At 49.9% G+C, this 13122-nt stretch overlaps 4 protein-coding genes across 4 annotated transcripts; 1 reads left to right on the forward strand and 3 right to left on the reverse strand.

Annotated features, from left to right (window-relative positions):
- Positions 1-101: 101 nt before the first annotated feature.
- On the forward strand, positions 102-1742 carry MRS44_006839 (uncharacterized protein; the record flags this gene model as incomplete). The annotated part of the gene is made up of 6 exons (XM_065621897.1): positions 102-276; positions 386-818; positions 871-988; positions 1053-1102; positions 1163-1531; positions 1640-1742. The coding sequence occupies 6 exons, from the start codon at positions 102-104 to the stop codon at positions 1740-1742; spliced, it is 1248 nt and encodes a 415-aa protein (XP_065477969.1).
- Positions 1743-1907: 165 nt separating this feature from the next.
- Positions 1908-2828, reverse strand: MRS44_006840 (uncharacterized protein; the record flags this gene model as incomplete). The annotated part of the gene is made up of 2 exons (XM_046279263.2): positions 1908-2322; positions 2374-2828. 2 exons carry the CDS (start codon positions 2826-2828, stop codon positions 1908-1910), a joined length of 870 nt encoding a protein of 289 aa, XP_046139530.1.
- A 2909-nt stretch (positions 2829-5737) lies between these two features.
- Positions 5738-6907, reverse strand: MRS44_006841 (uncharacterized protein; the record flags this gene model as incomplete). Its single annotated transcript, XM_046273315.1, has 1 exon — positions 5738-6907. One exon carries the CDS (start codon positions 6905-6907, stop codon positions 5738-5740), a length of 1170 nt encoding a protein of 389 aa, XP_046139528.1.
- Positions 6908-7498: 591 nt separating this feature from the next.
- MRS44_006842 (uncharacterized protein) lies at positions 7499-9763 on the reverse strand (the record flags this gene model as incomplete). The annotated part of the gene is made up of 1 exon (XM_046279262.2): positions 7499-9763. The coding sequence occupies one exon, from the start codon at positions 9761-9763 to the stop codon at positions 7499-7501; it is 2265 nt and encodes a 754-aa protein (XP_046139527.2).
- Between the last annotated feature and the right edge of the window lie 3359 nt (positions 9764-13122).

Genomic DNA, 13122 nt, shown 5'->3' on the forward strand with positions numbered 1-13122 from the left:
CTTTCTTGCGCTATCCTACCATTGAGTACACTGCCTGTATAACCCACCGCGACTTGGTGCGCCTAGTTGAGCTTTGACAAAGGCATTGTAGACGGGCAGTGATGGCCCGTCAACGGCGCCCTCCCTACGGGCCGCTCCGTGGGCTAATGATTTGGCTGCTGGTCGTCCAACTCCAGGTGTTCATGGTCCTTTCCACGCCTACTCCGGCCCAGCACGCAACCTCATCCATCCTAGACGATGCCAACCGAACTGTACCAGACTATATAACGCGTTACGGTATGACACCACCTTCTGCTATTCATCGCGAGCATTGAAGACATTGCCTTGGCATGAGACACCTGAGCCACGTCCGAATAGAAGCTGATAAGCACTATCCACAATATAGCGCCGCTCGTCTGGTTGCATTCAGAGGATCCCTTCCGTCCATCAGACATCCTTGAGCATGTCCGACGCACGGCACCCACGGTCAACGAAAGGCCTGTACCTGGTTTGCCGGCTCTCGACCTGGATAACCTAGACCTACTCAACGATGTTGATGTAGATACCAACCAAGTCGTCGCGCTGACCTCCAACGACGATGTCACCACTCTCCCTGCATGGCTCTACGGGGAGACTCCGGACGAGAAGGGCAGAACCTCCAACGCGACTGCCTGTGCTGTCATTATCGTCGAACAGAGTCCCCGTGATGTTGATGCCTTCTTCTTCTACTTCTATTCATATGATCGAGGGGCAAATATCTCACAAGTGCTGGAGCCCCTGAACAGCTTCGCAATGGGCATGGCCGACGGGATGCACTATGGGTGCCACGTTGGCGACTGGTGAGCTCACCTAGTCTATCCGACGAACAACTCAACTAATCTCGTTTCTAAGGGAACACAATATGGTTCGTTTCCGCGATGGAAAGCCCACGGGCATCTACTATAGCCAACATTCAAGCGGCGCTGCCTACGAATGGAATGACACGCGCCTTTCGTTGGAGGATGAGCGGGTGAGTCTTTATCACAGTCTGCGAACATCAGATACTATCATGTATCTAATACACGTGTCTATAGCCCCTCGTCTACAGCGCATACGGCTCTCACGCGAATTTCGTATCTGAGGGGTGAGTTGGTACTCTATCAACCTGAGGCATACAGGGACTAACCGACTCTACCCATCACAGGGATCATGTTCATGACAGTGTCTTGTTGGACTACTGCGACGCCGGCCAGCTCTGGGACCCCGTTTCATCGGCATACTTCTATCACATGGACCCTATCAGTTTCAAGCTGACTCGCCTATTCACCCCCGGATCCGCCTCGCCTCGCGATTCGAACCTCACCTCCTTCTTCTACTTCAATGGCATCTGGGGTGATACCCAATATGCTGGTGACGACCCTCGCCAGAGAACAGTTCCCGTCTTTGGCTTGAAGCGCTATGTCTCGGGCCCGCAAGGCCCAATCTTCAAGGGGCTCGTACGCAAAGGACTATTCCCCGACAACCCCGAGCCCAAGAAGTTTATACAGTTGGCTGTTGGATTCTTGATGTCGTGGTACCCATGTTGTCTACGTGGATGGAGATTCGTGGCATCTCTGACGGTGGTGGTTGCGTGCATCACATTAATGGTGGTGGGGATAAGATATGGTATAAGGCGGTATAGGATGAGGAAGGGATACAAGAGGATAGATGCCGAGATACCGCTGGAAGATCTGGACTTGAGAGAGGATATGGTATCAAATTACAGCGATGACGGTCGAAAATGATGGCATGATGTTCTTCGGTCGGTAGATACAGGCGCAGGGCGGGTACTGTTATTGTTTTTCGAGACTTATTTCTTATAGTATTAGGTTAGTAATTTCCTCCTGTGCCATCTGTAGTTGCCTGAAGCATGGTAAACGCCTATTGTAGGCTCATCTACTCGCACTTCCTCACCATGGCGCCAGTAGTCCGGCCCCAGCAAGCATGCTCAGCACCACTGTCACCACTGGTACCATGCCTCTCACCGATAGAGGAGCCGCGGCCGCATTCTTCTCGCTTTCACCAGTCGCTTTTGCCTTCTCCAGGTCTGAACTCTGGTACACCAGCGCCACGGCAGGTACTTTTGTGGCAACTGCTATATTCTCCTCTTCGACTGTCAGAGCTGTCTTGGTCCAATATGCTGTTCCGGGCTTCGCTGTGTTCTTTATCTTGGAGAGGTACGGTGACTCGACCCCTTCAAAGGTTGCTGTAACATCTGTGTAGGCTTTGCCGGGCCAGGTGTGAATGCAGCCCTCAGTATAGCCGAGCTCGGTAATGGGTCCCATGACAGAATGGCAATTCAGGAAGTTGTCACCAGTATAACCGCTACAAAGCATGGTCAGCGTCGCGGTACAGCACCGGGCCTGGTTCGCTCACCTAGGGCAACAATATACCAGGGTCTCAGAGTCTTCTAGGACCGAGGTCCAAATCGAGGTGAGAGCGAGCATCTGTGGCTGTGTGATGGTATTTTCGGGTTGTACGGTAAGCATCCCCTCCGTTGGAGTTCCTTTGCTCTTAGCATACTCGCCAGCAGTGGTCCATCCTTTGGGACAGACAAGGCCTGGAGAGTAGTATGGAAAGAACCCTTGTTGCCAAGTGTAGGCGTGCTCTTTGGCCAGCTTGTCATATGCGTCACCGGAGGGAATGCATTTTCCGTAATCGCCAGGGACGCATGAGGGGTAACCCCAAGCCCCGGGAATCCAGGGCAAATCTGCCTGTACGAACTGGATGTTATCCGTGGCCGTGGCGCATTCTGCCGGGGCAGTGTAGGTTGTGGTCAAGGGACCGAGGTTGGTGATGGTGTAGCCCAAGTATTCGGTTGTGGTGGGCATGTTGAATGATTGAAGGTGGAGAAGTTGAATATGCGGGATAATGGCGTCTTAAGCTTAAAAGTAAGGGGGCTAAAGCGGCACAGCAGTTGACCCCATTGCCTTCCTTCAACTAACTCTTTCTGTCCGGTCAAGTGCCCCGCGCTAGTGACGCTGTTAAACGCCTTTTCTGGATCCTTGACGGCCCATTAGAGTCTAGCATCTTTATTCTCGACGATCCTGCTTAGCCTAAAGGGCCCCGCTAGCCCTACTTTTAATAAACTCTGGCTAATATAACCTGGCACCTTATCTCCGAAGAGCCGATAACTATAGCCGGCGTATCCTTGATTATAATTAAAGCTAGGAGTCCCTTAGATGGTTAGTAGGCTAGTTAGAAGGATAAATATAGATATACTAATCTTAATGACTAAGATTGCGTTTTTAAGGAGGCTTGTTATATATCCTTATGACCTAGGGGTCGTAGTTGAAGGGTTAAAAAGTCTGATATTGCTAAGCTAGCTGCCACGATGACCTGAGTCATCGAGGTCACGTGATAGTAGCCCGAGGCTAGCCCGATTGGCCGAGGGGTCGGCCAATCAGGGCCAATAGAGGTATTTCCTCATTCGGTCACGTAACAAGGCTATCATAGAAGATGGTTAGGTATATAATAGGCTGCTATATTATTATGGGGAGGATTTGCCGCTAAAAGCGCTATGCCTAGTGGTTATGGCATTAGATAAGCTATATGTTACTATCTATGACTACCTAACGGCTGTATACCCTTGGCTTTTATCCTTACGCCAAAATATCTTATTATCTATGTCGGTCTTTAACCCGGTGCTAGCTGGGATTAATCTGGTAGTGGATTATATCTTAGTAGACGGTATTAATATTAAAGAGGAAGGAGAATAGATCTGAGGGCGTAGCCTAATAGGACCTGCGGTAGGACCTTTATTGGAGCCGTTTGCATCACTTGAGATACAACCGGATATCACGTTATTCATGCCTCTTGCAGGAAGGCGTAGAAAGGGATCGGGTAGATGTGCCGGAAGAAATCCATGACCAGGTGCAACCGGTCCCTCAGCGGCGGAAGGGGATGACCATCGACAAGATGTTCTTGAGAGGCAGTAGCCAAACACGGGAGCGGCACGGTCATGTTGCGTTGCGAACCTCTTGGGGATGTGAACGAAGCATGCGGAGACACGGCCTCTGGCGTTCCAAGGGCAACAGATCCAGGACCCGGGGAGATTGAACTAGACGACGGTTTCGAGGGACTCAAAGCACTTGATGTCTGATGTCGACGAACAATCCTCTTGGGCTCGGGGTATACGCAAGCTTTGTCTCTGCTGCGACAGCCAGCGCACGCGGGAAGTTCGCCGGTGCATTTCATCTTTAGCGAGTGGCATTGGCGACAGGCTCGGCTACCACGCCGCTTCTCTAACACCGACGCCGGCAGTGCTATTGTATCATCAAAGCTGCATTCGAAATTGAGGCGCTTGCAAGAGGTGCAGGGACAAGGCCCTCCATCGCACTGGACCTGGATGGGTCAGTGGCATTCATCTCAGCCCGGGTGAAGCAGGACACCAACCTTACGCGCGCGACACTGGTTGCATGTTGTTTTGGATCTCGGCGCGGGCATTGCTAGGTATCGGTTGCATGCCAAGCAGTAGACAGTTTAAATTCCTACTGTAAAGCCTGGTACTCATGGGGAGCACACGGTGGGCATTCAATGGAGGATATGCAGTGGGAAGGATTTAAGTTGAACCACGGTTGAGTGGAATGATCACGACCCAAGCGGGCCGGTTTGTCCGCCTCCACACGGTTACCGGTTCCCTGCGGACTAATTCCGTATTTCCTCGCTTGGAAACGCGGGGCACCTTACCCTATATTTTATATTAACTTACCTTAAACTTGCTACAAGCTTAGGTAAAAATAGTCCCTATTTAGGATAATATGTGATAGGGGAAATCTAATGAGCCCCTAATTATCTACACGACGACAACCGGATTGTCGTCATGAAGTATGGTTGGATAACTGCGTTTAGGGTTGGGGATACCAACAACGACACATCTCTTGTCAGGATGCCTCCCGGTTACCAATCCAAGTCAGAGGAGTTGTGTATGTTGGGATCCGGCAAGGCGCTCGAATATAAATGCTTCTCGGCAGAGGGCGACTCTGGGAGCTGTATCTTTGACCTTCATGGTCGTGTAGGTGGAATGCTGACGGGTGGAGGGAGGATAGGCGATTGTGGGGATGCGATCCGGATGGAGTGGTTACTGAACGACATGAAGAGGTATGGTTATGATCTGGAGCTGTTATGAATGCGGTGGGTATGGTTCTATCTTTATTATGAGTGGGTATGGAGATAGTCTCAAGTCTAGCCGTGCATCCCACGACTGTTTCACTCAATGACCTGCCTATTTCCATGCCATGCATCACTCAGCTTTCGGCCAAAGCACGGAAAGCCAGCCTTGTTGAGATCGCAAAGTATTTGTAACGGCGTTGACAAACTACTGGGCAGATCCCTTGATGTCAATGGTGGGTGATATGAGTCGAACGAACATCGACGCCATGATGTGTTATTGCATCTGGCGAAACGTCGTTGAGTTGACAGCAATGAGACTGTGTAACATTGACCCTTGTCACAATGCAGCCTCCTTGGGCGACTGGGCCGGAGATATGATCTATCGTGACACAAGGAAATTTGCTACACGGCGGAGCAAAAGCGCCAACCATTTTGGAGATACTATATGCAGGGGTAGACAAACGGAAGACAAAGGCTTAGCCATGGAGAGAGGGGGTTGAGGTACGTTTGAAGGGTCATGGGCCCCACAGACTGCTTGGGCGGCAACGGACGAAAAGAAAGAAGCACAATGCGATGCCGAGTCAATGGCCAGTCATTTAGCCCAAGGGTTTGTACTGTTGGAAGAGATCTAGTCCTTGCGCGTCTGGCGTAGGTGATTCCATGGATAAAGCGTGATGAATAATGGCCTGCCAGGTGGCACGGAAAACGGCAGCAAGGACTCGTTGACGGCAGCCTCAGAGCTTTTCTTGGCGATGGTAGCAGTGTTGACTGCTTCTTTCATGTGTTCAAGGTGAGTTGCTACCGTTTTGTAGCGATTGTAGAGTTCCCTTAGTTTCTGCTGCCTGTGAACGAGCCAAGTGGATACCTCGTTGAGCTGCTTGTTGAATGGCTCCGATACGTCGCGAGCGCCTTCTTCTGTCACTGCGCCTGATGAGAAAGGGCTAGAGGGACAGTTCTGTTGGCTTTCTGGCCGAGAGGAGGGCCCTGGGTTCGATTCCGGACAGGTCGGGATGGGCTCGATATTATCATCCGTGCGTCGAGAACCGCCGTCAGCCGGTTTGTTGTCAGCAGTCTCTTTGTCAAGTTCAATGCCATCCTGGTGAACCTCCTGACGCGATGTTGTATTATTATCGTCGGGCTCGTTGGTAGGCCAAATGTTGGGTTCGGCGCTGGCATCAACAGCAAGCCCATCGAGAGACGCCTGAGATGGGCTCGGCCCGGTCTGGTCGGTGCCGTTGGTGGACGGCAGAGGAAAGGGATCGTCAGGTTGCAAATTAGGATCAATGTTGCCATCGAAAGTAAGCTCATCGTCGTTCTGAGAGTCATGGTGTCTCCTCGATCGCTTCTTGGCGGGAGAACCTCGTGAGGACACTGTAGTTGCGTCCTGGGCACCGCGCTTTGCCGTGGCTGATCTGGTGGTGCGTTTTCCGCCCTCTCGCATCTCAGGGAAGAAGTGAAGTTTGGTGATTTTGACATCTTCAAAGGAAAGTTTGGTTCGATCTTTCTTTCGGTGGTTCTGCGCTTCTTCGACCGAGAAGGTGACGATTTCCTGGAGAAGGTCCGTGGTGCCATGGGAGTCGTGCCACTTGTTGATGAGGGCGCGGAACTCCTCTGAAGTATTGACGGCCCATATGGTGTCGGGACAACGAGGAACAAGGTTCCAAGGGTACTCGCCCGACAGCCCATGGACCGTGTTGGCAGCGCTCTGAGCAAGAGGCTTGAGGGTGCCGAGCTTTGTACGCGATTCGGCGTCGGTGAGGATTACATGGACATGGGGTGGAGGTGCCGTCTTGGGCATAATGGTTGGTGGCGCTGGGTAAATGTTGTATCCGGGGTTCAATGGAGAAGTAGAAAGGGAAATTGGGGAGAGATGTATCGGAGACTATTTCATGAAAATGAGATGTAGAAGGGGCAAGATTGGGGAGGGGGGACCAGGGCTATTTGACGGGCCGCTTACCTATTTCGAATCTTTAACTCCCGCTCTAGACTCGTGGTATCGGGTCCTGTGATGATTGACAAGCGCCAAACGGCACACGCCTTGTAGTCGGGCTCATCGTCCCTCCCTGTCCTCTATGTCTTATTACCCCGCCTTGCCCAGCTCTTAATTCAAGATGGGATTGATAGCCGCCGAGGCATGATTCAGGGATGGCTACAAGCCCCAGGATCAGGTACTTGCGGCCTATCGCTTCGCCGTTGTTGGTATGTTGGAAATCCGTAGCCGTTCCCTTTTCTGTCCATGCCCGGTGAAGCCATACCACCAACAGGTATGGGTGGAAAGCAATAGGTGAGCCTGTGATAAGGTTTCTTCATATCAGAGGAGATCAGATGCAACATTAATATCACTCTACGCTTGATACGGCGTCGTTTGCATTCAGTACAGCCAGATCGACTATGCAATCGTGATTGAAGCCTCAGACTTCGCCAGGGCCGTCCAAACCTCATCATACCATATGTCCCTCATTTCATGAGTCTGAAACCAAACCTCCATGAGTCCCACTCGCTGATATTCCCCCGGAGAACCATCCTGGCTGTCCACCAAAACCATAAAATAGTCTCTCAAGCGATTCTTAGCCCCCTGCCCAACCTGCTTCTCTAATCCACGAATGTATACCAGACTAGCTGGTAGAAAGGCGCAGTATTTGCAAATGCCGGTATTTTCTGTCGGTTTGTGATTGGTAACATAAGGTAAAACTTCCACCACCGGGTCGACGTGTAGTTTTGATTGAACGGGGCCGAACTCGAGATGGGCCTCTCCGCTCATCGGTCGACAACCTTCATGCCACTCTCTATCTTCTTCGCGAGAGTAGAGCATAAATTTGCCGTACTTGGTGCTAGTTCCTCTTCTTTTCGAGTTGAACTTTGAACATGGCCTGTGAAGCATGATTGGGAGTCGACTTGACCTTGACTGGAAACGCCCTTTAGTCTTGCCGTCATCTAGGTTGCAGGTGATGATAGCGTCGTCTGCAATGCTCCTTAGTCGTTGCGGTAATTCCCTAGTGAATTCCGTTTTCTGGAAAGTCACTTTGCAGCCGCTGCCAAGTGACGCCCACGACCAGGACGGCGCCGTTCTTTTCCGTGCAAGTATCTCTTTTCGATTCTGCCTCCACTCTGCAACCGTGTGGACATACCACAGCAAGTCATTTTTTAGATAATTCTTCCACAATCCAGCCAAGAACACATCTCCCGTGAGCTCAGCCGTCTCGTGCGTAAGCCCTGAGAGAGCAGGCAGTATGTCAGTCTGCTTCGTGAGGTTGAGACAGGTATACTCGCTCACGACTCTGTGCCATCGCTCGTAGGCATCAATGCGTTTTCCTTTTGTAGATTTCAAGGCGCTGGAGTGGCCTGTTGGTTCCGTGAGAAGACCCAGGTATCGCGATCGAGATCGCAGGGGCGTGTAGGTACCCCCGAGCCCAACCACGTTATCCCAGGCCCAATGCTGCCCACCACCGCATTCGCAAGTGTTTCCATCACCACAGTCAAAAGCCATCTCTCCGTGATGGCAATGAATAACACGACGTGATAACAAGCGCTCCTGCAAGCACCACGCCCGGTTAAACAGTGGGAAGTACTGCTTAACCCTCGCAAATTCAGAGATGTCGGACTTGAGACCAATTCCAACCCCTATCATGAACTCGTGGCCGCTGGTACTTCTCAAGTTGAAGCATTGTGTTGGAATGACCTTGGAAAAGCAGCCTCCTTGTGAATCAGGCGACCAAGTGACGGCAAGGGTAGCGTATGCATTGCGATAAATGTTCACCATCTGCGCCGCCTCCCGCTTCCAATCTTCAGTGTCATTCTGAATAATGCAGAGAGAGTCAATCCAGAGGTAAGGAATCCCAAGTTTCCGCACAAGTTGGATTGCTTGATGAAAGCTAGGAGGGAGGTCCTGTGAAGGGATGAAGTCTAATCGTTCTTGGAGGGACAATTTCTTCGTCATGATTTCGATTGGGGCCTTGCCCCAGCAGTGGCTAAGACACATATACGTGCCGCGTTGGCCCGTTGAATCCACGAGTTTGACCCCGCTCTCAGATCCTCTGAAGATCTCGGCCACATCAACAAGTCTCGTAGGAAGTACCACATCGCGTCCGATGCCACACTTTCCGTGACCATCTTCGCAGCCTTTCAGCCAACCACGAACTCGGTGGAGGCTCAGAGACGAAGCCGTGTCACCTGAGAGCCCGTTTGTAGACCCCATGCCTTTAAAGTGGTTCCTGGATTTGTTGAAGTTGAGAATTCGGACGCAATACTCTGTCCCTGTCTGATCCTGGATCTCCAGCACAAATGTGGACTTCTTTCCCCATCGCATGGAAGTGGATTGGCGCAACAGTCCTAGATACTTCGTCGGAAGCATTTCCAGTATAGACTTGACAGTCTTGCAGCTTCCACAGCCGTGAGAAGTGGACTTTTCCAAATCTCCGAATGTGAAAGGGCGTCCTCGGATTCTCGTGATTTCTCTTACTCTGACCGTTTCCCGAGATGGCGTTGGAGTTCGGCGAGAGATACCGGGCTCAGAGTCGCGCCGCCGCCTTCCTGATTCGCAAAAAAGAGAGCATCCCCTTGTACCGGCGGTTTCCCAAAAGTCGAACGGTCGTTTCGCGTCTTCCCCACGACTAGCCGCTAGGGCATCCGACAGTGACAATACCGAAACTTGCATACCTAGATGCATGAATGAGTGCCAGTAGAGCGCGGCGATTTCAGCTCGTTATTATAACGGTTGTGCTAGAAATTCGTAGATTTGTCAGAATTCGAGTGCCAGACAGTACTTCCTAGACGTGAATGGGAACAGTGATGATGGTAAAAATCTATCTCATCTTTCCGTTCTTTCCAATAAGATCAAGTTCCTCTGGCTTTTCCCCTGCTCTCTTATTAACTGCTGCCTGACTACTGTACGGCCAGTGCCTGAATTGCAGCCTAATTGCAGCCTGATTGTTGCCTGCATGTCTCAATTTGGCTTGTCATAGAGTGTCTGGTCCTATTGGTCAAATATCATATACCACTCGGGTTGTACAAATGGCTTGGATGATCTTGGGTGACTACTCGACTTATTTGGTCGCTCTGTCAGGAGCCGACGAGGCCTTGCTTCTGATGCGTTTCACACAACCAGGTCGCCTTTCACAAAAAAAATGCTATATTGAGGTGACTTCCATATTACTTCCGGCACATGGTTGAATCACGCCAAGTCCTCTGCGATACGACTGCTACCTACAACCAAAGGCGCCTGCCTCACTACCTCCCTTAAGTCGGTAATACTGACAGAAGACGGACTCTCGTCCCTACCGTAGAGCTTCCTCCACGATCCAAACAGATAAATAGGATCTGGTACTTCCGTCTCCCCTTCAGGACACACCATCTTCTAGATGTACACATGACCGAGCACTGCTCTCAATAGCTGCAAACAGAAAAAAGTCTCTCGACTTAATCTATGCCTCTCCATGGCATTCTTCAAAAGCAACTCGCTCGCTTCCTCGCTTTGTCTTATCACCGCATGCAGTGACTCGTCATCACCGTCACCATCTGACGAATAGGACCAAGTCTAACCCCCTTCGGGATGCAGTCTCTCCGATCCCAAAGAATAGATACGTTTAGGCACTCCACTATCGGCCCATAAATTAAGAGTAGAAAGTGATGCGTCCCGCACATCATGTCTGCCATAAGCAGATACTATGGCCTCAGGCCAGTCCGTCGACCTCCCGTCTCCCATCATAGATACTAACCTCGTCCTCCGTCCTCAAGCATATGGATGGTGCGAAGCACCCTTCTGGAGCGCAGCGACCAAGTCGTGCAAAAAGATGCTCTCTCCCGATCGCCTTCGCTACGCGATAACTCCTTCTAGTCGTTGTTGTTTAGTCGCTTCGCTCCTGTCTGCTATTAGCACCTCTTCCGTTCATTCTTCACTCCTTCTTCGAATCCACTTATACGCTCACCACATTCGCGACCCTAATGGGATACTATCCAGACTCACTTTTCGTTCATATAAAATAATATTTATAGGTCTGAGTTCTACTTCAGACGCCTACGGCCGAAGACGTTGTCTTATGGTCGCTCCTCGTCTTACTGCGGGGCTCAAAAGTGGCCGGATCCTAACCGCTTCGCTGATTCGTCGTAAACTCCTCACCGGCCAACCGGACTCCACTCGTGTCCACTCGTTCCCGTCCTTATCTACTCTCCTCCGTTCGTCCCTCACTCTCGTCGATTACATGACTCACTCCTCCTTCGTCGGGTGATTACCTACTGGGTGACAGCAATGGTGCGAGCACCTAAAGCTGTTGACCTTGTCTCGTCCCGTCCCGTGTCCCAAGGTCCCCCCTTAAACCAAAGTTAGAGTTGGCCTTCGGCTATAAGGGGGGGCTTCTTCCTTCGCTTCGCTCAGGTGCGTCTCACTATGTTCGACGATGTATTCTCTTAATATCGAGTTTTTATAATCCGGCTACTTTTCTGGGATACTCCTAAGGTCGCGTCCTCTTCGAACTTATTTACTCTATGAATACTATTTGATGTCATCTTCGCTTACGCTTAGATTCCCTCTTGATTCTATTCCCATGTCATCATTTTATACTCTCTTTGTTTATCGTGAAGTTTTATTTCTACTTCACTATTATATTCTCTAGCTGTCTCGTTCCTCACTTCGTTCGTTACTAATAGCACGTTGGCCTTCGGCCTCTGTAAGCTTTAGCATAGTTCCTGCTTGGGCTATTGAACTCTTCACTTGAGTTTAGTCTATTGATAATCCTTCCGCCTGCGTCGTTCCTCCTCGGCTCTAGGACTATATGAGGTTATTCATATATTTCACTTCACGTTTATCATTTACATTCACACAAAAGATTACAGTCAAGTTTACTATAACAAATAATTCAATGCTCGCATGTCTACTTCAAGTCGCTCACCACTTGAGCTTTTTTGGTAATGATTATGGCTCGCGACTACTATCTCTTATGCTCGCTCTTATATGGCTAAGTATATAATTACATTTAGATGGGTGCGTGGGTGGATGAAGCCATCAACAATTCCCTTTTCGGTAACAGCCTGCCCCGCGTTAAGTTATATTTGCAGTGAAATCACGAATGGGTAATGCAAGCAACATCGCTTACGCCTTCCTACCTTGGTCTAGTGGTCTTGTCCTAAACTCGTCCCATATGACATAGCGTCTTACTCTAATCCCTACTCGGTCTAGGGTATGTATCCCACATACATATAACACTGTCCGTATACTCTAAAACTTGAAGTGCCTATTTTACTTCCCATCTCCGATGAATCTAATAATACCTTCGGTTATTCCTCCTCTCGTTGGATGCTATAATAAATATAGTCTCTCTTCGAGATGTCATGCTCTTATCTTCCTTATTGCCTATCGGCCCTTACCCCTTATCCTTTGAGTTTATATTAAATTGTAATGATCTAATGATCCTTTTTGACTCTTTTCGTTACCTTACTCCTTGTCTCTTGACCCTAATACCTTCCTTCTGTCGGGATACTATAGTATATTAGCCTGCCTCCGTTATGTAACCCCAAAGGGAATCTAAAATAATACTAATCGGTTCCCTAAGGTAACCTTTTAGCCTAACGGCCTATACGCGTCCTTAATGCTCTTACTCCTGTGAACAACTATTATGCTCTGCACGATAATGTCCTTCTGTCCTTCCGTCCTTCCTTATGTCGGTCGGTATCCCTCCCTGACCCTTCTCTCCGAGAAAGAACGAGCTTAGTCCCTTCGCCAATTCTAGTTGGTCCCCTCTTGTTTATAATTAGTAAAATAAATAAATACGTTCCCATACTCACTTGATCTATTGATTACTATCCCTCTTCACTCCGTTCTAGATCCCACTTACGTGTGAATATGAGAGCAACTGGACGTCTCTAGTATGAACTCACCTATGGCTTATATATTTCAAGCTCGCATCCTTACTTGACCTCATAGGGTGGGCGCTGCCCTTTATATATGTTCCTTACTCCGTTCTGGCCATATTGATCTGACCGGATCCTAATTTCGTTCCTCGTTGGTTAGTCGTAAACTCC

The sequence above is a fragment of the Fusarium solani genome (genome assembly GCF_023522795.1).
Source record: "Fusarium solani strain SB1 chromosome Unknown bctg00000003_1, whole genome shotgun sequence".
Lineage (NCBI taxonomy): Eukaryota > Fungi > Ascomycota > Sordariomycetes > Hypocreales > Nectriaceae > Fusarium > Fusarium solani.